At 41.4% G+C, this 26,307-nt stretch overlaps 1 protein-coding gene across 2 annotated transcripts; it reads right to left on the bottom strand.

Moving 5' to 3' along the window:
- On the bottom strand, nt 1–26,237 carry SERPINB5 (serpin family B member 5). Of its 2 annotated transcripts, none has more exons than XM_064705405.1 (7): nt 14,986–15,227; nt 9,464–9,638; nt 6,775–6,912; nt 5,675–5,792; nt 4,275–4,417; nt 2,730–2,897; nt 1–1,497 (listed from the first exon to the last, which is right to left on the bottom strand). In XM_064705405.1, the coding sequence occupies exons 2-7, from the start codon at nt 9,635–9,637 to the stop codon at nt 1,105–1,107; spliced, it is 1,134 nt and encodes a 377-aa protein (XP_064561475.1). In that variant the 5' UTR covers nt 9,638; nt 14,986–15,227; the 3' UTR covers nt 1–1,104. The 2 variants fall into 2 exon arrangements, with proteins under 2 accessions (XP_064561475.1, XP_064561474.1); XM_064705404.1 differs by lacking the exon at nt 14,986–15,227 and adding an exon at nt 26,042–26,237 and having other exon boundaries at nt 12–1,497.
- Nucleotides 26,238–26,307: the final 70 nt, after the last annotated feature.

Here is a 26,307-nt window from a genome sequence, read left to right on the forward strand (position 1 = left end):
TATTGTACATTTGACACAGGTTTTATAGTGCTTTATTCTGAACAGTATTTAGGCAAACAAGTACTGAACATATGCAGCAGGCAGTCTTTAGATAGAAATGAAATCTGATTACCATAATCTCTTGTGGAATTTTAAGACTAGTAATTACAATGTTAATTTCAGTCAAGTTGAAGTCCTTATTTCTTTCTCATGCCTTAGACATTGAGTAACTGTAAGGAATTTCCTTAATGCTGAATCCAGAGCTAGAAATGGCAGATAATCTGTGCATGAGAAGTGTGGCACTTCCAGTATTAATCCAAGTGTGTTCTATCCTTGATTTGCATAATGTTCTTTTCCTTAGGATATATACAACAAGATTTCTCTTGTCCCAACTTCCATGTCTGAAGGGAATGAATCAAAAAAGGCCACACAGCAGAGTTCAACCTCCCCAGTCTGGGAGCTTCATGCTGAAGAGTCTTCTGGGGACACATACTGTCCCCATGGCTTTTGCCTCTGGTGTCCATAGGCCTCAGTGTGGCTGCTGTTTCACAGATGCAGATCCTGATGCCAGCCTGAACTGTTGTAGCTATGCTGCAGAACTTGTCCACTTCTTCAGTGGGTGCTGGCAGGGTCTGGTAAGGCACCCTGGACCACCAGAGTGTGGCCAGGTACAGAGGGAGATCTTACCACATGTCCACATTTCCCCTTTTAGGCATTAGGAATCCAGAGAGTGTGAGTCACGAGAGAGAGAGGTTTCACCAGGGAGTAAGAATGCAGCTCTTCCTCCTAGAGCCCCTTCTAGCTCCTGAGCTATCTTAGATCAGGCTCTCACTTCATTTGGGGAAAGAAGTGTCACAGAGGAACAAAATGTTCTTGTTGCTGAAGCTGGGATACTTCTCAATAAAATATGGTGTGTTCTTCATAGTGGAAATTATTCCGCTAAAGGGGAGGAAACAAAAGGAGAGAAAATACTTCTGCTGCATATGTAGAATACATTGTATTACTCAGCCAATATATGAACCTCTTAGATTTCCTTTCAAAGGTGATAGTCAGGAAGAAAAGCTTTACAGGAGTGTGCACCACCACAAATATAATTGTGCTTTTTTTGTAATGAACACGCCCCGCTTAAGGAGAACAGAAACGGCCTGAAAGAATCACGTTGCGAGTTTTGTTGTGTCTAAACAAAAAGATAAATGGATGGTCAGCTTTAAATTCATCTTTGTGCTGCAGAATCCGATATCCAGGTACCTCTCGGGAGTCACCACCTTGTTCATTGACTTCCAAGGAGACTTTATGGATGACCTTTGACACAACCACACCTTTTGTCTCACACATCTCAGAGAAATCTGATGCGCTTTCATTGAAGACATTTGTCATTCCCAGGCTTTCCAGAAGGGGCTTCAGGTCATAGTCACCTTCCACACTAAACTTTGGAAGAAATACATTCACTTTGGTGTTGGCCATCATGCTGGGATTTGTCCACTGTAGTAATGTCTCAGGGGTCAGTGCGTTTTCCAGCTGAAAACATAAAAAAAAAAAAAAAAAGTTAGTGAGCAGTCTGAGGAAAGTGAAAGGAGAAAAAAAAAGACCATTCCTGAACTTCTCACTCCTATCAAACCTCCAGAAAATAAAGTCCAAAGGCAATTTTTGTTTTTGAATTCACAACCATAGCATTTGGGCTTAACATACTCCCAGTTATATTGATTCAAGTATGATTTAATCCATAGGACAGGCCTCTGGAGCAACTCGTCTGCATGTGCATGCTCTGGCAAGCTTTTGATAAGCAATCACCTCAACAGCCATATGAAGGAACCTGAGGAAGACAGTCCCTACCCAGGTTACACCTGGCCAACTGGCAGAGATACAAAAGTCTTTATTCCTGACTCAAAAGGGTAATGAAATTGCTGGTATTTGGGATACAAAATCCAGACCCAGAGCCTGATCTCAATCAAACATGCAGCTGTTCAAGCAATTTTTTTAAAACTGGAAAGGGAGGAGGCAGAATGTGGGCCCACAACAAATTGGTATCATGAAAGGCCTCACTTGCATTTTATGATAGGTGTGTTCTGTAATTTGCTCCAACATATAAAAGCACCTTACAGCTGCAAAGACAGATCCTTCCTGCCTTTAAAATTTGTGGCCAGTTGCAACAAATTACAAAGGAGACCTAAGTGATCATCAGTCTTTTAATCCTTAAATAACTTTACTATTAATTAATATTATTAATTACTTAGTCCTTAAGAAACTTTGAATAGGGGTGAAAACATGTCGTAAAATTTTCATAGAAAAAAGAAATAAGAAATTGTTGATCTTTAAGAAATGCCATATTAATTTTCATATTTATGTGTAATTGGTAATTAAAAATGGCTCATTTGCAGGCATCTTTGCTCAAAATTAAAACTTGGAGAAGTATAAGACCTTAGTAAAATAAATCATGGACACATGTCAATTGAAAAAAAATAAAGATACCAGAAAAAAAGGCACCTTCTGCACTTAACACTGTTTTCTGTGCATTCCCTATCTCGAGCAAAATCTCACGTACAACCTCCCACTGGACACAGTGAAAACCATGATGCCACAAATATGAGAGGAGGAACAGAGAAGCAGAATGAGATGATAAATTCACTGGAAAGTTACTTTGTGTTTCCTTATGCATTGCTTCTAAATAACAAAAACCTTCCATAAATACATGGCATCATACGGGCTGTTTTCAAGGGAAGTATTACAGCAATTCTATTTTTTTCTCTCACCTTCTCCAAGCCAGTGGTCTCATCTTCAATCTCTTTGGGCAGGAGAATGAGCATGCTTATATGTTTGTTAAGGCATGGGAGCTCAAGGATGGCAACATTTAAATCTTTTACATAGCCCAGGCAAAAAGTAGCTTCCAGATTCATCATCTGCACTGGCTTAGTTTCAGTCTGCAAAACACAGAGGAAACAATCTGTCATTAGTTTTAATTCAGAGATAAGATGGTGACAGAGAAAAGTTTGTAAGCTTCCATGGAAGGGATACATTGAGTTACCACCAGAGAATTTGTTGGCTTTCACAGGTAATGAAAGCAGCAGCCAGAGTTGGCTTTTTACAGGAGGGAGCTTTCCAAAGAAAGTGGAATTCTACTTAATACAATAGCAACATATGGGGGATGTGCCTTAAAAGAGCAATTTATCTAATATTGGTAGCCCTTCATGCCTTTTCACTGAGTACTACCAACTACACTGTCTACAGGGCATTGTAATGCTAGCAAGTGTCAAGCACTGAGCACTGCTCAATAGTGAAGGTCAAGCTGTTCATTCCAATAATTGATATTTTGGGTCAGGAGTAGAAACAGAATCAGAAGAAATTTCAGGCTTACCTAAATCTCTAAGTCTTTGCTTTTGAATGAAATCAAACAGAACAAAACAAAACACTTTATTTCACAGGGAAGACTTTAAAACTGTTCTGTCCACATGAAAGTCTTCAAAATACAAACTCAGAAGAAAAATGTTACTTTAGAGGGAAAAAATCTTGAGTTGTTTCACTTAAAAATTTTAGTGTGGATTGTGTGATTTTAAAAACTTTTTTAGCTGGAACTATTGGCTGATAAGGTAATTTATGAATATCTTCAGAAAACCTAAAAGTCCGACTTTGCTTATGCATCTCTATATGTGTGTCTGTGTATATTTGGAATATAATCTCTTTATCTCACAAATGTTGTTCAGTTTTATATCTTGGCTGTAAGTTTTCTGACTACAATGTTCATCACTGGTCACAGACTCCTGAATGCACCAGCCACAGGTGCTGCTCCCACATGGACCTCACGGCCCAGCAGGACTGACATACAGCGAGCTGCAGCCCTGAGCCTGACTGGAAAGAGGGAGAATGATGGGATGACATCTCTGAAGAGGAAAACACAGGGCCAGGCACCTAAGGGATGTAATCAAAGAGGTGACACAACTGTACACATTTCACCAGCTCAAGAAATGCAATGTGCTTCACCTCTGCTGGATTTTGGATGCAGCCTCTGGTACCTGCAACCTTCCAATCTTTTGGAAAAAGCTACCCATGAGAATTTGCATCTCCTTGCAGGCAACAGCTTCTTCTGACCACTTGTACTCAGCTCATGTTGTCTTAACATACTCCCAGGACAGTCTGGGACCCTTGAAACACTGGGCAAGATTAGATAGAGTCTAAGAATGCCATAGCAATACATATTTCTCATTTCCTCTTATTGGGACTTCCTTAGCTTAAAGTTTGCATTTTCATGAGAGAAAACAGTACTTTTTTATTTTCTTTTTTTTTTTTTTCTCAGAACTTACCTTGTTGACTTTAAAAGGACATTCTTTGATCTCTGCCTCTGGGAACTTCTTCATCCAGTTTGTGACAAAGTAAGCAGCATTAACTAAAAGGATCTGAGTCTGGTCACTTACACTATCCTCATTCAAAACATTCTCCATTTTTCCTGTGAACAGATTTAAGATGATTGTTAATACAATACATTAGCAATATATCAATTGCTTTAAGTGAATATGGTAACATTTCACTGAACTAAACACATTTGTGTCCTGCATCTCACAGATAAAAGATTTTCTTTCTGATGGAAAATTACAAAAAGGAGCACTTACTTAAAATTGCAGCTTAATTTTTGTGTGGGCTTTGGGATCAAGGCAGATCTTCTAAATGACATGTTTTGTTGTATTGCATGTAATCAAAACCACATCTCCTACTTTTGTTCAGTACTCTAAAGAAGGTGCTGAGTTTTCAGTAAAATTCAACAGGTTTAAGTGAAAAAACACTTTGTCATTTGGAGAACAATACTTGAAGGGAAGTTTCAAATTAGCAGCCACTCTTTTCTAGACTGATACACAAGAATAAAATAACCAGGATAACACAAAAATGCTGCTTTGATTACAGTTAATATCCAAATACCACTACAGAGTTCAAAATAGGATGTAAATGTCATGACCGACTCTGTTTTAGACTGGTTCAAGCACTGCCATAAATGACCCTGAATCCAGAGCACTGGGAAGGCAAGTCCTGTGTTGGAGCTGCCCAGAAAGGGCCAGGTGCTTCCCCATGGGCACCTGTGCCAGCCTGGGAAGGAGCAGACTCCTGCGTGGTGTTTCCATATTCACAAATAAGATGGTGACAGAGGAAAGTTTGTAAGCTTGCATGGAAGTGGTGCATTGAGTTACCATCAGAGAATTTGTTGGCTTTCTATATTTGCACCACATGAGGGCAACAGGTGGCAACCAACCCCAGGGCCACCTCTGCCAGGGCTTCCACAAGGTGGCAAATGAGACACCCACACCTGCTTGTGGCACCCTTGCTGGCAAAAGCAGCTGAGACATTAATTAACAGCCTGAAACTCAGAGTCCAACGAGTATTTCCCATTACAATGAAGGTTTTAAAGGAATTACAGGGTTGGATGTTTTGGTTTTTCATGTTGTGATGCTCCACAGCCAGGACCTGTCATTCTCCCAGCCCATCCTGCTGTAGTCAAATGTGAGCAGCTTTCCCCAAGGCTAATTCAAGGTCAATCTCACATTTCCACCTTCAGAAGTGCTGCAGCAGTGAAGTGAGTGCTGCTAATCCTCATGAATCCAAATAGTAGGCCTAGTCTTCTTTCACTATATATTTACTCCTAAAGACGTGTCACAAGGATAAAGATCTTTCTCCAAAGAGGCAAACAGTATTCCCAAGGTTAAGCTGTACCCACCATCAGTCAGCTCTGAAAGGGATTTGTTGATCTTTTCTCGGGTTTCCTCAGTTTTTTCTTTGAACTCCACTAATTCCAGTTCAGAAGGAAAAGGTCTCTTTGTGGAGTTGACAAAGTCCTGAAAGACACAAGTAACCAGTTACCTTAGTTAAGTGCCATTGGGTAGTTGAGGAGTTCATTTTTGTTTGAGGAAAGGTATTAAATAACTGCAGGAGCCATCAAGGACAGACAGTGATGCATCCAGTGCATCCCTCCCAAGGTTTTCAGACCAGTGGTGCTACATCAGCAGTACAGTAACTTTGATATTGCAGGAGTGACCATGTTGCCAGAGTGTACAGGCTAGAACAACCCTCAGTCCAGGCCTGAGCAAGACTGAGACAGAGGCCGCAGTCTGCTCCCATCACATCTGTCCTCACCAGGGAAGACACTCATTGCCCTGGGTCCTGGCTTGCTGCAGCACAGGCTGAACACCAGGTGAACTGATCACAGCATCACTGCAGCTTGTTGAGTTTTCTGAAGCACCTCTCTCAGGCTGATGTTGTCCTTGCTTGGGACTCTATCAGAGACAATTTTGGGGGGGAAAAAATCCAACACACAGAGCATTCTTGTCAATTCATAAGTTAATAGGCCAAACACCACCTTCTTCACTTGCGTTGCTTCAATAGTCAGGCTTCTGCCTTCTCAAAGCTTCACTGAAGCTTTTGCAATAATTACTTGGGTGTGTGCACTGGACATACACTTGCACCACCAATTTTTTTTTTATACTCATTTTCACTCATACTTGCAATGCAAAGACTTTGATGTGGCATAGAAGTTATGTTGCATTCAAAACCAAACTTGCTACTGACCTAAAGCATGGTAATGAAAGAATTAAAAGTGTTGTAAGAGTTGCACAGCTTGGGGTCAAGCAGCAGACTCATCTATCCTCCTACAAACCTTTATGGCAGCAGGCAACATTATGCTGTTTATCATTTGAGTCCAGTCAACAAACAACCAAAAGTACAAGAATTAATTTTAAATAACATTGCAATCTGACACCATAATCCATCCATGTGATGGTCAAGTAATTCATAACACCAGGATTTTCCTGCAGTACTTACCGTGGTAGGATTGAGAGACTTGTCTACAAAGAGCCGTTTAACCATTTTCAGTGCAAAGAAAGAGCTGAGTTTGGAAACATCTGAAGTTATTGTTTGAAACCCAAAAGAAACATCCTTGACATCTTGTAAATGGAGCACCTGTTAAGTGAAAATGATAAAACACTAAGCATCTTTTTTATTATTATTATTGTCTAAAAATTCCTAACAGCTAAGCAAAAAATATTAGTTTGTGACCAGAGCTGTTGCTTTTTGTATTTAAGCTAATGACAGAGCCTCTCACTGTTGTTACTCAAAAATCATTTATGTATTTGGCATGCTCACATAAATCTAAAACCTGATCCTACCAGAACTTTCACCAAATGCATTTCTTTGAATGAGTAATCCAAAGAAACCAATAGAGCTGTTCATGCTGCTGATGTGAGTTATTCAACTAAAACTCCATAGTATGGAGTTATAATGCTTTTGTCAAACTTACATTCCCACCCAAAATCCTGACGCTTTTAAGACAGATTAGTGAGGGTCCCAGATAATCTCCTTTCCAGAACTGGGCTATACCTTTAAAAATGCTTGCCAGATCATCAAGTTTTCTGACTGCTGTGACTAATACATGACATCACATGACATTTCAGCAAAAACTGATCAGATAAAGATAACTGTGTTTGGTTTTGTAGGCAGAGTCCAAGCATGGGCAGGGCTGCTGACCCACACATGGCTACCTCCCAACTCCTGGGAACGACAAGTCCAGTTCTATGAAATACTGGGATAATGATGCCTTTGTTTGAAAATAACCCTATAAATATGAATTCAACTTTTAATGCCTACTTATTACAGGCTCTTTGATGGTGGCTGTTTCATTAAAGGAAGCCTGTCCACTCTCCTCATTGCCTCAAATTGCCTTATGAAGCACAGCAGGCATTTGTGACCTTCTTTTCCTTTTGTACATCACTACTGCTCTTTCTCCCAGAACACATCACATCTTCACAGACAAAATTGCTGCTCTGCCATAACCTCATAGTCATAGGAGGTTATGGAAGTCACCCTTCCATAATCTCCCCTCTCCTTGCTCAGTGGGAGCAGAAGGAAATAAACTCCCATTACAGCAGCAGCACAGCTGTCATAGCCAACTCCATCTCCTTAGAAACAACTTTCTCAACTTATTTCCTCTTCCTCTAACAGTTTTATCTCTTTGCATGTTAGGAAGTGCAGGAAGCTTCTGTGCCTGGGAACTAGGTTGGAGCAGAAAGCTACTGCAGCTTCTCTACCTGAAAGAATTTTTGGCACAAGTTTGTTGACCGATGTTCCAGAGTACAGCTGCCAATCTGGCTCCTTTTGTACCTAGTGTTTAAAACCCAAGCACAAACTCAGGGGAAAGCAGAAGCTGGAGTAGACATGGAAAATAGGAGATGTTACACTTAAAAGCATACCAAGCTCTCCTTAGCATCTGTAGTCAGCACTTTTTAAATACCACTAGAGAAATATGAAACACAAGTGTGCTTGTGTAACAGAGCTCCACTTGAGGAGGTGCAGGTTAACTTGTTATTATGGAATGGTTCAAAGCAAATTGCAGACACAAGTGAAAGCAAAATAAGGGCAGGGTAATATTTTTAACTTTCCCACCAGAAAGACAACACTTGAATTTTGAAATGGTAAGGGAGCTTCAGGGTACCATTTAAATTTCAATTTTAATCTTTTTTTTTTTAATTCTGTTCGGAAAAATGTGCAGAGCTTACAGGATCCATCCCTGAAAGTCTGCAATGCCAGGTTGGATAGGGTCTGGAGCAACCTGGTCTAGTGGAAGATGTTCCTGCCTGTGGCATGGAGATTTAAGATCCCTTCCCACAGAAATCATTCTGTGATTCTATGACTTTCATGGACATATTGCTGTGCAGCTCTGTGAACAGCACAAGACTCCTGTAATCTGTGGCATAAGTAGGAGCACAGAAGGCTGTGCTCAGGGGTACTTCCAGTGAATGAGAAACTACATGGAGGAATTTCCAAAGGAGGGAAATACATTCAAATATATAGAGAGTCTTTCAGAGCCAGGTGATAATCAGCATACAAATGTACATTTAATTTGCATTTCATGCACCTTTAGGTAACTGCAGAAACTGTGGGGACCCTCACTGGGATTAAAAGGATCCAGCTCAATCTCTGCTTACACAGAGGCAGCAGACAAGGCTGGAGGGCTGACTCCCTGCACCACATAAACTGATTGAATCATGACTGCCATGCTGGATCATGATGCTGGAAACTCCTTGAACACCATGAGCTGCTTGAAAGGAGAAACATGGATGAAATTGCCCTTCTACTTTATCCATCTCCTCTTTACAGTATTGTGGGAGAAAGGGGAAAAGTCAGTGACAGGGCTGCTACACATACTTGCTGCTGACAGCAGTGGCAAAATAATTTTCAATGCTATACAGCTTAAGCATTTTTGAATAATGAAAAAACAGCTATCTAGAAAATGCAGTGATCTGGACAGATATCCATGCAGTGATCTAAGACAGAGTTTCGCCCTTTTGTTGTGCAAGGCCATGGAGTGTGGAACTATTCAAGAAATTCAGATGGATGATTTGAAGTCTTTCTTACAAGGCAACCAGACATCCAGGAGAACGTTAACAGGAGTTAATAAGAGCCCTACAACAGCCATATAACTTTGCAGCCACAGAACAGGCTGCTGACAGCTTACCTGTTTCATCTGCTCTGCAGTATCACCTTTCGTAGCTTTGTATGCCAGAGCCAGAGACGTTGAGGTACACAGTGGGGAAAAAATAATGTTGGCTGTTTTGTCCTTCTCACATAGCTTTTTGAACATATCAACTGCAAAGGCAGTGTTTGCTAGTTGCAGAGCATCCATTGTCATCCTGAAATGGAAAAGAGAAAGGAGAGATGACTCACTTAGTCTGTAATTCCAGATGTGGTGGGGCTGGGTCAGAGCACTGAAAGAGACTGGCACCAGGATGGGGACTGGGCATCTTGGACTTTCAGGATGGGAGAGGAGAGGAGAGGAGAGGAGAGGAGAGGAGAGGAGAGGAGAGGAGAGGAGAGGAGAGGAGAGGAGAGGAGAGGAGAGGAGAGGAGAGGAGAGGAGAGGAGAGGAGAGGAGAGGAGAGGAGAGGAGAGGAGAGGAGAGGAGAGGAGAGGAGAGGAGAGGAGAGGAGAGGAGAGGAGAGGAGAGGAGAGGAGAGGAGAGGAGAGGAGAGGAGAGGAGAGGAGAGGAGAGGAGAGGAGAGGAGAGGAGAGGAGAGGAGAGGAGAGGAGAGGAGAGGAGAGGAGAGGAGAGGAGAGGAGAGGAGAGGAGAGGAGAGGAGAGGAGAGGAGAGGAGAGGAGAGATTCAGTAATATCCATCATCTTCAAGTAACAGCAGGCAATGCCATGTATTATCTAGAGCCAGTATTATCAGAAGCACTTGAGAAAATCTGTGTGGGTCAGGGTGACCCACACACACTGAGTCAAACTGGATCATATATGAATTTAATTTGTTTTTAATTGATACTCTTAAAATGTGCCAACTCAGAAGGTAATTCACCTATGCTCTGGGATCTCCTGGCTCTCAGACAGGTCTTTAATGGTCTCATAATTTCTCCATCTTGCTTCATGGCTAATTGTCCATTAAACCTTTAACTTTGGTACACGTCCCTCCTCTTGGGGTTGATTATGCCCGGCCTTGCCAGAAGTCTCCAGAAAACTGTCTGGTCCTGTATGTTTAGATTATTTTAGAAACTTAAAGGAGGCCTTCTAAAAAATTCTGCCCTGTGCCCACCCCTCACTGTCACTGTTTTAACTCAAAGATTTTCCTAACCACTCTCAGTAACTGCAGTTACCACAGGGGTGTTACATGACCTGTGCAGTCAGGAAAGGCAAGGCACAATTGCTACTGTCCATGCTCTGGGAAAGCCAGAGACTATTCCCATCTTCCAGGCTGCTTTCACATACCCAAAGTTGCACTTTTGTATGAGTATTTGTGTAGATTCAAGCCAAGAAGGGTGAGCCCCAGAATTTCAGTCAATAGCACATTCTGGCTTTAGACCAGCAGTCACACAGAAGATGACCCCTTTGGTATAGTGAATTTGGCAGTACCATGCCCCCAATACCATGTATCCCTAAAAAAAAGGGAAACTGTTAAAACTAGTGCTAAATGGCTCCATCAAAGCTATTGACAGGGACAGAAAGGAAATGGAAATTTTTGCATGTGTTATGCTGCCCAAATGAAGCTGAACATCTGACACCATTGTACAGAGACACTTCAGAGCAGCTGTGGTACTTGACAGTAGTAATGACTTCCAAATAAATTGCAGTAGTTATAAATTTTTATAACTATTTTTTGTGGGAGTAACAGAATGGACACGTAATTTGCCTGCAACACAGTAGAGAAAGAACTTTGATTTACTCGTAAGACCTGTTTGACTACAGAAGCCTTTTACAAAATAAATGTCTTTATTTTTATTTTAATTAACTTATACATGTTCTTGGATCTGTTAGGTAGGGCAATTGTTTTACTTGACAACTAGTTTGTTTTGGGCTAAAACATGCAGCATAAAAGGTTAGTGAAATGCACTGCATTTAATCAAGTTTAATAAAAGATACAGTGGCATTAAACCAAGGCTTTTTAAGTCAGAGTTTGAAAAGCACACCTAACCAGCCCTGCACTCCTGCAAAATGTTCTGACTGTTGGTATTAGCAACAAACTGTTTGCTAACAAGTCCACTCCCACTGGGGGGAAGAAAAAAAAATCAAACAAGAAAAAGAATCTGTCTTGAAGATGGCAAACATTGAACATATTTCACTGGAGAAACTTATCCCCACATGAGAATCCAGAGGAGTGTGGTTTGCAACATCCCGAGGTTTTGTCAGACTCGGAATTCAGAATGGGTCTGGCTGGACTTGTCTCCCTTCCAGTGCTCTGGCAGCTGCTTGGTAAAGAGGAATTTTCCATGGGAGATTCCATTTCACAGCATCAGCAGGCATCGGGCTGATGTCACAACGGGGTTCAGGAAACATCTCAGAGATCTTATGGGTGTAGGAGAGGACCCAGTGCCAGCCCAGCACCGCAACCACCCGCCTCGCTTACGCAGACACCATTTCTCAGCCATGACAGCAACTAATTAGCAGAAAAGCCGAGCTTGCCAGCAACCATGGGCTCAGCACACACCTTAAGGAAGGGGAGCTTTAGGCAGGACAGTGGCCAAAGACAGAACAAGTCTGAAGGACTGAGAATGCTGATCAGGGAGTAACTTGGAAAAACAGGGCAAAGAAGCAAACATAAAATCATTCCTTTAAATGCCTCCTTGCAATTGCTCATCACAAATGTGCTCTTTTGTGCCCATGCATGTCTCAAATAAATTCCCCTGCATAGGCTACCTGCCTTATCTTTGCCATTACCTCAGCCATTCTCACAGGAACAGACAATACACTTCTATACTGTGTCTGATTCTCAATCTCTCTCTCTCTCTCTGCCCCACCCCATTCCACCCCCCAAAATTGAAGATTTGGGGCAAGTACTGACTTCACAGGTATTTCTAACTGGAAAATTTCCCAGGGAACCAAGAATGCGTCATTCAGTAAATATCAACCACCCTCAAAAAGACAAATAATACAAAAAATCTCATGAGTCATGCAGTACACCCAAAAAACATTTAATTTGGAGTTTAATTTAATTTTAATGGAGTATATTATTTAGTATTAGCTGGCATGATATTATTCTATTCAGGCCTCTGGATATTCCTTACAGGGTAAAAATCAATATGAAATCATACCTAATTAAAGGTATCCCTTGTTCCTTTCTGGCTTAATGTTGACTTTGAGATGTAGATGCACTACCTGTGTTTCACTTCCTTGGGTTGCAAGACATCCAGAGTAAGAAAATGAAATAGGAAATTTTACATAATTGAATTAAATTCTTCTTCCTTATGCCAGTTAAAAGCTGCCCCATGGTTTAAAAACTCCTCTGGCCTCAAGTAACTCTCATACTATTCATTGGATGATTTTTTATAAAGTTTCGATGTTTCTTTTCAGTGAGAAAAACAGGAGGCATTTCATGGTGAACCTTTTATGTACCTTTGTTCATCCAGTAACTGCTGATTCGCTCAAAGATTCTTTGGAGGAGAGTAAAATTGTTTCTGGTAGTGGCAAAGCTCTCCATTCTAATTTCTTCCTTTCAATGCTACCATTGAAATAAGGACCATTCAGGGCATTTTGTTGGGGAAAAAAGCTCAGTTGCACCCCTGACCTTGAATTATTGGCTGGACAGCAAAGAATAATCTCTATTCCACCATCTTTTTCAACTGGTCATTCTGTTTTTTATTCTCCATTTAATAATGACTGTTATATTATATTTATTATATTATGTTTAAGAGCTTACAACATTCATATTACTGAAAAGAATTTACAGCATTAAATATTAAAAAATCTTAAATCTCCTTAAAGCCTTGAGCACCCCAAGCCTTGCAAGTCCAGTAAAGCCAGTTCCAGCCAGGTGAGAAGGGATGAGGCTCCTGGTGAGAGGAAAGACCATTAGCTGCCCATTAACAGTCTCAGAAATCAGACATAGCTCCTGAGCCAGTAATCACAGGGAACCCACAAATGGGGAGGAGTCAAAAAACTGAAAATGAAATTTTAAAAAGGCCTGCTGCAAGGATTCTCATTGGGTGCCTCCTTTCCCAGGAAAGCAAACTATCAGCATTTCCAGAAAGGCCTGCAGCACTGGGGCATCTTCTAAGCACTTGGAGCTTGCGATCCACCCAACTTTATTTAAAACTGCGACTGTCACAGTGTGAAAGAAACATTTTCAGATATAGGAGGGAGCTGAAAGGCTACAGAACCAGTTCAGAAAAACCCAACTTAAACTTGTTTATTGGTATAAGACACCATTTTTGCTTAGTCACTCTTGGATTCAACAACAACTACAAAACACCCTCCCCCCAAAAAACAAACCAAACCAACAGGGAGGCTTTTTTTACTATCTGTTTACTAAGGGAAAATCTAAATATAACTTATATTCAAAAATACAATCACAAGAATAGCAACATCTGTGTGCAAATGTCTGACAAGTCAAGTTAGTTGTATGGCAGGAATAATCCAATGAAGCAGAACCAAGTATTTATTTTATTCTTCTCTTGGTTAAGCAGTCTTTCCAGGAGAAGACATCTGTGGCAGATAAAGCAAAGACATTTCTGGCTATCCAGTCCTGGGGGATATATTTGGTTTATATCTCAGGAGCTGTGAGTGCCAGTGCTGCAGTCTCTCCAGTCCAAACAAAATTCCAAGAGGATGAATTATATAAAATAACCCACATGCAAATTTCACAAGTGAGGCATTAATATTGAAACTAGATCAAGAGTTTAACATGACCCTACTTAAGCTCTTACTCAGCATATACTATACAAAGGAAATAAAAGATTTATCCGAGCCTTTCCTTCTTCTACAGAAATGACAACTCTCCACCTGGCAAATTACCTGGATAAAAACCAAGGACAAAATTTTGTCTGAACAGACATTGAGGAGTGCAAGACATCAGACTGATGTGGGACCAGAGCATCTCATGGTTGAGGAAAAAGCACTGTCAGCAACAGAGCGGGGAAAGTCACTCCAGGATAGAAAGAGAAACAAGCCACTGCAACATGCTTTGTTGTAATGAACTGTTCAAACTAAATGGTCACACTGAAAATAAATGTGTAATTACTAGGCCTAAGTTCCTGTCCTTCACTTTAAACAAGTGCAGATTAGTCACTTGGTTAATAACTCGGAGCAAACAGAGCAGAGCGTACACACCTCTTCAGAAAACGAGAGGAATATTCCTTTCTAGCAGGGGCTTACAAACCAACCTAAATAATACTTTGGCATACGGAGGATTTTCATGGCATCATACACAACATGCTTTTTCTAATATGGGAATAGCCATTTGCAATAAACCACCATATTTTAATAATTCCTAATGCCCTTGCTGTCTCACTTGCCGGGTCTTATTCATTCTTCCAGTGAATCTTTCCAAAAAGAAAGAAACCTAGCACAGCAATTGCAGCAGTTTTGAAATGAAACCAAAACAGTGTTGTTTGGGAAGGCAAAAAAGCTTCTTTGATTCCACATGTACATTTTTGGCACAAATTTCCTTTTCCCACTCCCTCCATGCAATTATGCTTCACAGCCAAGATTTGTTAACTATTAGCTCAGCATAAATTAAAGTATCAGAGAAAGAAAAAAGCTGTACTTACTTTGCAAGGCTATAATCCTTGTAAACGAATCAATGAAGTGAGCACAGCACGAAGAACCAGCTGCCCGTGCAGAAACCTTGCTGAGCAGAAGACTCTGTTACTTGCCTACTCATGGACACCACTCCCACTTTCCCAGCCTCAATTTGTGCACACACACACACACTCCCTCTCACTCTCGCTTTTTTTCTCCCCTCCCTTAATCATTCTTCGTGGCAACTCCTACATTGGAGGAGCAAAATGATTCACACCAGAGTTGTCTTTGCCTGCCCAGCCATTGAAGACAACAACAAGCTCTGGCAGGAAAGAGCAGCCCTGTGTGTTGCCTTCAGCAAGCGCAGTACAAAAGGCAGCAGACAAGAACGAACGAAGGAGCGAATGCAGGAGTTGATGAGCAACATAAAGTTCTTCTCAGCAAAACCAGCATTCCAAGAAACTCCAACTGGGATTACTGCTATTTGCAGAAAAATTGTAATCATGAAAAAGAGACCCAGAAGAAAACCAAAACACGTAGAAGTGTGTGGCTGGGCACTTTGCATCTGTATATGCATACAGGCAGTATCTTAACTCTGCCCACGAGGCATATGTGTGTGTTTGGCTGCCTAAAAAGCTCAAGGTCAAACTGGAGTTAATGCTCAAATGAAAACATCTTCTTGCTGCAAAGCAAAGCTCCCTCCCATAAGCAGCCAGGTCCTCTGCAAGGGAGCTGCCTTCCCTGCTGCCAGCTGTCCCCAGAGGTGGCAGGGAACGGAAAATCCCACCTCTTCACTTCCAGATTGGGCACCACTGGGTTCATGTAAATACAGCCCACCTTAGTACCAATGAACATGACAGGGTGGGAAAAGAAAAGGACAGGGAGAAGTGCCAGTGCAGCTCACCAGGTCTATTTTCTATCATTTGAAAGACATATGCTGCCCTTACCAAGCCCTGCCCCTGCTCCACACAATTCCCTGACTGGGCAGCTGAGCTCTCCACAGTGGAAAGCGGAGACATCAGACTGATATGCCAGTATCCCTGGCAGGCCATGGCTGCCCCTCAGTCCCCACGAGGAATTTGCCCCACACCACAGGCACAGCTCGAGTTCACACCTCAGTAACCCCAGGTGGCCCTGAATATTTTTAGACTACAAAAAGCACAAGCAAGATAATTGAATCTGCTTTCAGGTTTGAAGTGCTGGTGTGCCCAGCTGCCCAAATGAAAGGGGTAGGACACCAAAGGATGCATTTTCACCAGCATGGTACTCCCTTGGTGACAGTGGGAATTGGGGAGATGGTATCTCCTTCTGGAATGACATGTTTCTGTGTTGCTTTGAGCATAAATCAGACCACACCACAGCATCCTGATTGGGTCCTACCCATGTTTCCTTCCAAGAGGCTTCTAAGCTCTTATTACCCAAATGATTTTTTTTTTTTTTTTTGCTGTGATGCAGATGGAGTTCACCTTCCGTCACTGCCAGACAGCAAATTTAAAATTCATATCCTTTTCCATAACTGAATTCATAACAAAGACAGGGTGTGGATATGTTTAGGCAATTAAAATAAGATACAGGCCAGCTGGCTAAACTGTGCCATCTGGGACATCATTGTTGTGTATCTAATTAAGCTTTCTGTAAGGGAAATGTTTATGAAAATACACAATAATTTTGGCTGCCAGACTCTTCTCAGATGTCTGCAGGTAATCTAAAGCCAAGTGTTGCCATCTCTGCAGAAGCAAACCTTTTTTCAGACCCAGGTCTAACAAGTACAGTCACTGTGAAGTGGCTCGGGAGCTTCTGGATAAGCTGTGGGGAGGTGGACAACAGGCAGACTGCCTTCACAGAGACAGCACAACTCACCAGATCCATTTCCTTCTTACTGACAGGCAGGAAATACAGATATAGGTATGTGCCTCAAAGGGCTGGACAGTGGAAAAGGGAAAGGGCTGTGCATTGCCAAGATGGAGGTGTGTAAACATCACGGGATACACCTCACTGGGAAACTGCTCTGCGATGGCTGAGATCTGGCACTATGTAGCAGTACAGAATCCTTCAGTCTGACCTAGTTAGTGCTGAGAAATTAATTAATTCTGATCATGGTGCCATGAAACTAGTAATTACTGCTGCAATTGTTATGCTTCAAGTGAAGAAGTACACTGGCTCTGGTAACTGAGTGACTCATGAAGCAGTTTTGCTTCCCCCAAGAATGGACAGTTTGGACTCACTTGCTCTTGAAAGCAGTGTTAAAATTACTATAGTGACTTCCTGCTAGCTACTTATTCAGATTTATGGGAATTTATGGTTGTTACTTGCAGACCAACAAGGAAGATGTGTGAAAGTAGAAAATGCTAACTTGAAGAGTAAGAAGATGCTGAATCTCAGGTAGTTGAAGTTTGCACAGCACAAGAAGCAAAGCTTTGTGTGTCCACGAACACTCTTCCTCAGTCTGACTGAATAACAACTACTTGTATCAGCATCCCCATGTCCTTCATTTACCTTTCACTAAATCAGTTGTGTTCAGTTTGATCTCAAAGTATTTTCAACTCACACCTATTATGACCTATTTTTCTACCACCAAAATTAAAAAAAAAATAGAACCAATAAGAGGATTTTTCCTTATGAAAAAATAAAAATTATTTTTAAGCCCCCTGTGAATTGGACATCTCCTATCAAAAAACAGGTAAAAAGAATAAGGTAGAAACAATGGGGATGTGACATGGAACACTTTGAATCTTAGTGTGAAGCCTTTAACGCAGCCAAGTTACAGTCTACTGGCAAAGTAATAAATGAGCTACTGTCCTCACTCTTCCAGGTCTCAAGGAAAAAGCCAAAGATGTTGCTGGATGCTAGGACCCAGCAGTTACATTTGTGTGCCTGCATCTCTGAACTGGCATGCCAGACACACTCCATTGCAGAAGGGATGTGACCCACCGGGTGACTCTCCTGTTACTCAGCCTGCTCTCAGTCCTCTCTCCCCTGGCTCTCCCTGCCCCTCCCTCCTAGGAACACTGTTCTTACATGCTGCTGGAAAGGAAAAAACACCAGCTGCCTTCTCCCCACTCTTGCTGCAGGCAGGGAATACTCTTGCTGCTCAATACAGCATGAAGAACTGTTTCAATTGTTTCAGAGGCTCAAAGCATCCACTGTAGTCCTTATTTTTCCTTCCCCCTAATCACTACCTCTTAGTGCATGTCTGATTGCAATTAATGCCCACATACTTAGAATACCACATGGGGAATCATCTACAAGTGGGACTGAATAATGAATAGACTAAAACTGGTGCACTCTTTCTATGCCTTCAGTCATGAAAGATCTTCTAATCGAGTTACAGCTTTCACAATAAGCTTTAACTCTTGCAAGGAAACCAGTGGTAGGAGGTTATTTGTACACTTTTGTTTTGATTTAGCGGCCTACAGCTTTAATACAATTAGAAATATTCAAAGGGTAAGAAAGACTGCACTGTCTGTAAACAAGTATACACAGCAGATCTTTTCATATTTTTCACATAGCATGGGTCTATATTACTATTTAATAACATGAATAAGCCATAGCCAAAGTACTTTTCATTTCATAAGAAATGTGAGTAAAAGATCGACCACAAGTTAATTTGAAATTAAAATAACACAACAAAAACAAAGCATTACACCATGCTTCCACTGAGAGAGACATAAACTGAACAGCAACAAACAGCCTATTTTTTTTCCCTCCCAAGGCATCTTCAACAATATGTGTAAAGGATGGTGTCACATAGCAACACAACAAACCAACACGTATGGTAGCAGAATAGTTTTCTTCAGACATCTCTGATGATGTAGAAGTATTACTCACCAGTGGTTACTTCTAATAGTAACCACTTCTAATAGTAACAGACAGGAAATTAATTTCTCATACTTCAATGCTTTCACTTTTGTGTTGGATTTTTGTTTGGTTTTTTTTTTTTTGGTGAGGCTCTTCTGAGCAGGTTTCATTGGAAAAAATGTTTCATCGGGAAAAAAAAATTAAATAGGCAACCAAACAGCTGAGAGATTTCAGTGAGAACAAGGACTTTAATTTACTCAGTAGGAAATGAATGATTCTGTGTGCTGAGATAAGGTTGTTGAAGATTTGACTACTTTCCCTAAAGGTATTGCTCCCAGCACTTAGCACCAGGCATTATGCTTGGTGTAAATCAACTTAATAAAGACACAGATTTCACTGACTACTTGGAATAGCCTCACAATATAACTAGGAACTTGAAACACAAGGGGAAATTAATATATGTAAACCAGATTAAAAACTCTGACACATTACTCTGGAACTGTAGAAAGATCAACTTCCGTGAAACAAACGCAGAGACAATTAATAACTTCTCACCAAAACACCTGTGTTCCATTCCTTACATTAAAAAAACCCAACTTTGAACCCATCCCTGCATGCACTGCTGGTTCAGGGTGCCATCTCATGGGGACAAACATAATAGTCTTCTCTCTTTGTCACCAGTGCCCATTGTTACTGCATCAGCTTCCTTCGCCAGGCTGAATCTGTGATTCAAAATCACCTGCCCTATTTCTGTCCCAGAAAAAATGCAAACACACTCACATTTGTTATGTTCTTTTCAGTATTTTTTTTCAATTTAGTGATATTTTCAAATGTTTGAAGTGTTTAGTTGAAATCACTTAACCACAAGAGTGCTGCTATTAGGAATGCTTTCCTTTCATATCCACAATTTTTTGTGCTTGATTATAGATTTTGGAAGACCTCACTAGTGAATTATTGGCAGCATAATAATCCATTAGTAAATTCCAAAAGGAGCATATGAGCAATTTTAGAATTATCTGCCTTCAAATAGCAAAATAAAACTTGTATGTGGATAAGACTGTTCTTGTCAATGTGGAAACTCCAGAGAGGGAGGAGATCACACTGACATAAGGTAAATTACCTGACGTATCTTTCCCAAAGGAAATAAAGGGACCAAGCAGCTCCCTCCCTCACACACCAAACCAGTTTTAACTCAAGATTCAGCAGATTCTGGAAAGAATTACATGACCTTCATTGCTCAGCGTAGCAGACCTGGACTGACACACAGCTTCTCTTCCAGCTCTGTTTTTTGTACAACTCCCTTAGGTGCCTCCTTATCAGTATAGAGGAAGGGGGAATGAGACTTAGGGAATTTCCCCCCCCCCATTTTTATTATCCATTGTCATCTGTAGATGAGTCACTTTCTTCTGTAATCCAAGTAGTTAACTCTGGGTGATTAATCTTGGTGAAGGCACATATTTTCCCAGGCTTGCTTAGTGCAGGTTCACAGTCTGAATTTATGCACTTTATTAAAGGAAAATAAAAGCTTAGAATAAATATTTGCTGAATATTTCACTGGAAATGGGCGTGACTTCACAGGCTGAATTTACTCCTCTTGTGTGTTTTCAGAGAAGGATGAAGGTCTTTGTTTATCCCTTCATGCAGCTAAGACAAGGGGAGAACCTGTTAATTCTTGCTTCTCCAGGTGAAAGGCAACCAAAACACCGTGTGGATTCTTATGCACAACTTGGAGAAACACACCCTGCACGTTGTCTGTGCAATCAGTAAATTACAGAAGTTATACCTGCAAACCCATCTTGACTCCTGGTTTAAAAATTTACAAATAGTAGTCCAAGACTCCAGCTAATGCAAAATGCAAACCTAGTGCCCATGAAAGTGAGACAGCTATTCTCACAGTCAGTTGATTCAGCTCCTATGACCATTGACCCAGGACTGCAAGACTTGCACCACAAAACATGCAGAAAAGAATATTTTATTAGCCCATGATAGGGAAAGTATAAAAATGCCATAAATTGTGAGACTCAGTTAAATATTTTACAAAAGAAAGTTCTAGGACTTGATAATAGAGTTCTTCCTTCTTACTTTCCCACTTACATTTACCCAGGCAATAGGTAGTCCACTGAAAAGTAATTTTCCTCAGTCCTTCTAAGATCTAATGGTCCCATTAAGCTCTATGGAAAAACTTCAGAGGATACTGCATGTATATTACAAGCTAATAAACTTACTAGCACAATAACATTAACATTTATATAACAGGAGTAGGGCATCAAATTTAATAACACAAAAATGTAATGAGGAAAGATGTAATTACTTGTGGTAATGCAAATACTTCCCTATTTGTCTGAGGCCAACATTCAAAGTCCACTGCAAATGTGGCTTCTGACTTCAGTGGGTTTTGGTTAAAAAAAGGGCAACAGACTTCCTAGAGACAATTGTATTGAAAGGTGTGGAAGCACTGTACATGTGGAAGCACTATAGACAGGTTATGGTAGAATAATAGCCTGGTTTCAAGAGCTTCATGCTTAAAATGAAAATTATTCTGCTAAGAGTGGCTTGGATCAAGAGAAAGTTAAATGACCTCTCTATCCAGTTTTTTGCTCCTTTCCATATCTAATTAAAAGGCTTAGGGGTTAATAAACAGGGATCCAGTAGGGAAATCCTAGCCCAGGAATCTAGTGCAGACTACACTGCAGTAGCTCACAGCTAGTCTAGTCCCAGACCAGCTCTCTTTCCCTTCATCACCTTAATAATTCAGGCCACAAGCCATTCAGTTATGTTGGAAACACTGCTCTCTACAGTCACACAGGCAAAAGCCACTTTGAAAAGCCATTCAGCATGAAAATTAAGTCTGGAAGCATCAGAGGCAGCCCATCAGTCTTAAAACTTACTCATGCAGATGAATCTCTGTTTTGCAACAGCCAGGTTCAGTTATTCTGCTGTATATTGGAATGGCAAAAGTTATTCCCCTGTCATCTGTTAGAGGAGTCTGGTAATACTTCAAAAAGGTCCTACTGGAGCAGAACTGCTTTTATGCTTCTCCCTGCCTAACACAATTCAGATTTCTGGTACTCTGGCAACAGTAAACACTACAGACTTTCTATTGCATGGGAGACTCAGGGAAGGAAAATCTGGGTCAACTCACAGATTTGTGTCTTTTTTAAGACAGTGAAACACATGCTGTGACAACCAGCTGGTTCAAACCCTTTCATAACACTGTTGTAGAACCTGATCTACCAATCTTATGAGACCCATGATTTCTCTTTGGGTTACAGCTTATATTTTTGAAAAATCTGGCAGTGATGAAAACAAACCCCCAGCTGATGAGAGCATCTAGAATATCCTTAGGAGTTGTTCCAATGATTCTACAGGTCATCAAAATTTTAAATGAAGGCAGTATGAAGCAATCTAAAGTGCACAGTCCAAACCTGAACATTTCTAAACTCAATGAAACATTGGCTGGGGAGCACTTTTTAAACTTTTAACAATAAAATCTCTGAGGTGAATAGGGCTATATAAGGCTGTTAAGTCCTGTGACTATGAAAACGTTTAAAAAAAAAAAAATGCAGCTGCACCAAACTCATCAATGCATAGCACAAAATCCCTGAACTCATATATGTGTAAAAGACCTGGCAGTTTCCAGCTGGCAAAGTTGTGTATTTTAAATGAAAATGAGTCAACCAATACAGCCCTGAGGCCACATCTGCTCAACTGTACAAAAAGCCATCATCGACGAGATTTTATTCCATTCTATCTCAACAAGCTATCAAGACCTAACAAATGGAATGCTATGCAGAAAAGACCTAGGTGAAATGTTTGCCCTTGGTCTCTGTATAGAATGCCCATAAGAGTCCCTGTCTGCTGAGTTCAAGATGAGAAAAACCTCAGAAATTTCCAGACTTATGCTCATAGAGGGCAAATATTGCCCTTGAAGATAACACATGCAAAATTAAGAAAAATACTGTTTCAGATTTCATTTTTATTCATGACAATTTCTGCTGGTACTCATGTAACTGTAGGAAAAAAAGTCCTGAAGTTCACTATGCTAAATGTCATTCAAAAACCATAGTAGTAGCAATGGACTGTATATTTCACATCTTAAGAAAATAAGCAACATTTTTATCTCTACACTCTGTCAAAAGATCAAATTAACAGCTTCAAAATGTGCCCTGAGTTATACCTGCAATCATTGTCATAGACTATTTTCATGTTGTGCTGGATTAATCTCAATATAAACTACAGAAATATTCATCCTAAGTCATTCCATTGCCTGGAATAAACTAACTTAGTCCAGAAAACAACATTTTGTATATATGCACACCTGATTTGAAATCACTGTGCCTTCAAGCATTTACATATTTTGAATTTCCAAGTTTAAAAACTAAACCAGAAGTAGAGTTAAAATTAACACAACTAAGAAATATGAAGTGTTTAGCTCAAAAGGGACAAATTTAAGTTTTCTTTTCCAGGTAGGCACAACCACACCCATTATTGTACTATGGCAGGAAATGTCACCATCCACCTCAGACTAGGTAGAGTTGGAGAACCACAAAATCCTCAAAACCCAATGCTTCAAGTCTTGCCCCAAAGCTCATTCTTGTCTCTGATGCCATAAATGTAACACGGCTTTATTTTGTTGTCAGTCCTTCTGATCCTGAATACAGTTTTAATTTTTTCCCTCCTAAGCTCCATAGCTGCACAACACCTTCTCTGCACCCAGAGCACCAAGTGCTTCAGGAAAAAGAGCTCTTAGAACACAGCTCTCCTCCTCAAGGCTGCTGTGGTTTCAGTGCTATCAGAGGGGTTATGTATGGCAGCCATCCACCTGGGAATACCACAGCAGCACGACTCCCACAGGCCAGGCACTATGGAACAGGTAGAAAGGCTCCCAAAGACAGCTGGTGGCTTGAAGTGCTCCTGCTTTTCAGCCCAGCGTGGTTCAAAGAAGGAACCCAGCTGCACCACGAGTGCATTGCAGGTCCTGTCCCAAGTGCACGAGCTCACCATGCGTACACCAGACTGGATCGAGGTGCCGCAATGGAATTGGGACAACCTGAATTTTACTTGCTAGTGTTGCTACTGACAGCCTTTGTTACCCAGGCCAGATTGATCTGACCAGACTCAGCATCACTTCATCTAGAAGAATTCCTAGATGAAATGATGCTGAATGATTTCATCATTCAGCTGGAGAAATACAGGAAAATGAGGCTATATTTTCCTGCCTTCTTTGCCTTGTCTGTCTGCACTGTAAAGGTCTCTAAGGCAGTGACTTCCCTCACCTGCATGGCTCTCACATCATTTAGCTGATGCCAATCTCTCTCTGAAGGTAACATTAGTCATCTCCAGCCACCCCTCAGCTGCCACAGCCGAGGAGAATCATAGACATGACACCTGGTAGTGCTGCAGGCATGACTTGTTTTATTGATGTATCCATCTGCTCTTGGCCCAAGGTGTCCAGGCAACAAGTAGTGTGGGCCCCTTCCCTCCAAACCAAGGCATGGCAGCAGGAAGCATCCTCCACAACAGCTGACTCAGCCTTAGGAAACACAGATGATCAGTGCCTGTGCCACATAATGCCATAGCAATGTGAGCAATAATGCCCCAGGCAGTTATGGGATGGCCTTAGCTGAGGCCAGTAGGCACCCATATTAACACCTTTAATATGTTTTATTTTCATTACATTTGGTTGTACACAATCATTCTTAGAACACGGTAACACAGGAACTTCAGCACTGGGAAGTATTAGATAAAATGTGACTCTACTTGTCCCTCAAATGGAAGTAATGCCCCTAACATGACACTTCATTAGCTTCTCAAGAAATAATCTTGATGTCATTACTCAGCATTCATCTAGTCTTTCCTCAGGCAAAAAAGTCAAATTATAGCAGGAATATTGTATGAGTAAGACTTAAGTAAGGAGTGCAAGATGTAGCCTGTTATCTGTAAATGACAGAGGTGCCTTTTCTGATTTACTTTCTTTAATCACATTTGCAGAAACCAGTCATTTTTTCCAGTTTCTTCTGGAAGCCAGTTCAGTGTGACTGGAGAAGCATGCTTACACTCTTGTGAGGTATGTATTGTTTTAGAACTTGGTCTGAAACCTAAAGAGAACATTAAAGAATTAAATATCACAGTTACAGATGACACAGTATTACTAGCAACAGGAATGAATCTGAGAATAGTCTTAGTTTCACTAAGCCGAATGAGAAAGTAAAGCCTAAAAGGAAATTATACCCCAAGGAAGTAGCCTGTTTTAAATAAAAAGGAGGTTAAAAGTACCCCAAAGGCTTCATGATGGCATAATCAACCATGAATGAGTGAAAGGGATGGTTTTGCCTCATCCTTTGAAGATGGAATAAGAAAGAAATGGAAATACAATATTTAACCCAGTTTTCTTGAGTCCCTCCCACCACTGATGCTATGCTTGAATCCTGATGACCACACTGCTCTAAGGTTCCTTTAGAAATCATCATCTCTCATTTCACTTTGGCGAATTTCAGTTGTCTTTAGGGGCACATTCTCTTTACCCTCTCATTTCTCAAAGCCTGATTGCATAACAGTCTTTCCTACATCATGTCTTCACACATTTGCAGTCGATCCAAGGAGAACACCTATTATTGACCATGTCTAAATATCAACCAAAGCATCCCCAACTCGTGAGGACACTTACCAAAATAAACTGCCAACCAGGTGACTTAAAGAGATTCACCACGACCTTCCCTGGTACAGGGGGAACTGTGGATGTGCATTTTTCCCTTGTGCAGAGAGTACTGTATCAAAAAGGTTCAGAGGACTTTTAGTACAAAATAAAATCAAAACAGTTACACTGGAATTATTAAGTCAAATCTGCACTGTGGTAACTTGGAGGTACTTGGAAGAATGGGGTTTATTATAGTTTAAAAGAAGTAATTTTTGCCCTAAAGGAATTAATGAACCAGAGGGGAAGATATGGCACTAATTTAGCAGATGTCCCTACATCCATACAGCAAGTTGGCCTTCAGAACTGGTTTGTTGAGTCACTTCCTCCTCCCCACTCCGTAAGCGTCGCCGTCACCTGATCTTCGTCACTAACCCACGGGTGAGTGACACCTGCCCATGACTCTGTCATGGTTGATTAAACAGGTTTGGGCCTGTTTAATCCGGAGAAAAGAGGACTGAGAGGGGATCTTATTTAATGCATATCAACATCCCCAAGGCAGGTGCCAAGAGGACGGTGCCACACAGCTTTTGGTGGTGCCCAGCCACAGGACGGAGAGCAGTGGCCATAAACTGAACCAAAAGTAGCCCCACCTCAACATGGAGAAGAAGTTTAGGCGGAGGGCGGCAGAGCACTGGCAGCGGCTGCCCAGGGAGGCCGTGGGCTCCCCTGTGGAGAGATTCCAAACCCCGCCTAGGTGCGTTCCTGTGTCACCCGCTCCAGGTGGGATCGGTCTGGAGGCTGCCCAGAGTCCCCCCCGTACCCCAACACCCCCCGGGGAGCGCGGCCCGGGGCGCACCCGCAGCCGGGGCGGGCCGGGCGCTCGGGGCGTGCCCGGAAGCGGAGGCGGAAGCGGCGC

Source organism: Zonotrichia leucophrys, chromosome 2, assembly GCF_028769735.1.
Source record: "Zonotrichia leucophrys gambelii isolate GWCS_2022_RI chromosome 2, RI_Zleu_2.0, whole genome shotgun sequence".
In the NCBI taxonomy this organism is placed as follows: domain Eukaryota; kingdom Metazoa; phylum Chordata; class Aves; order Passeriformes; family Passerellidae; genus Zonotrichia; species Zonotrichia leucophrys.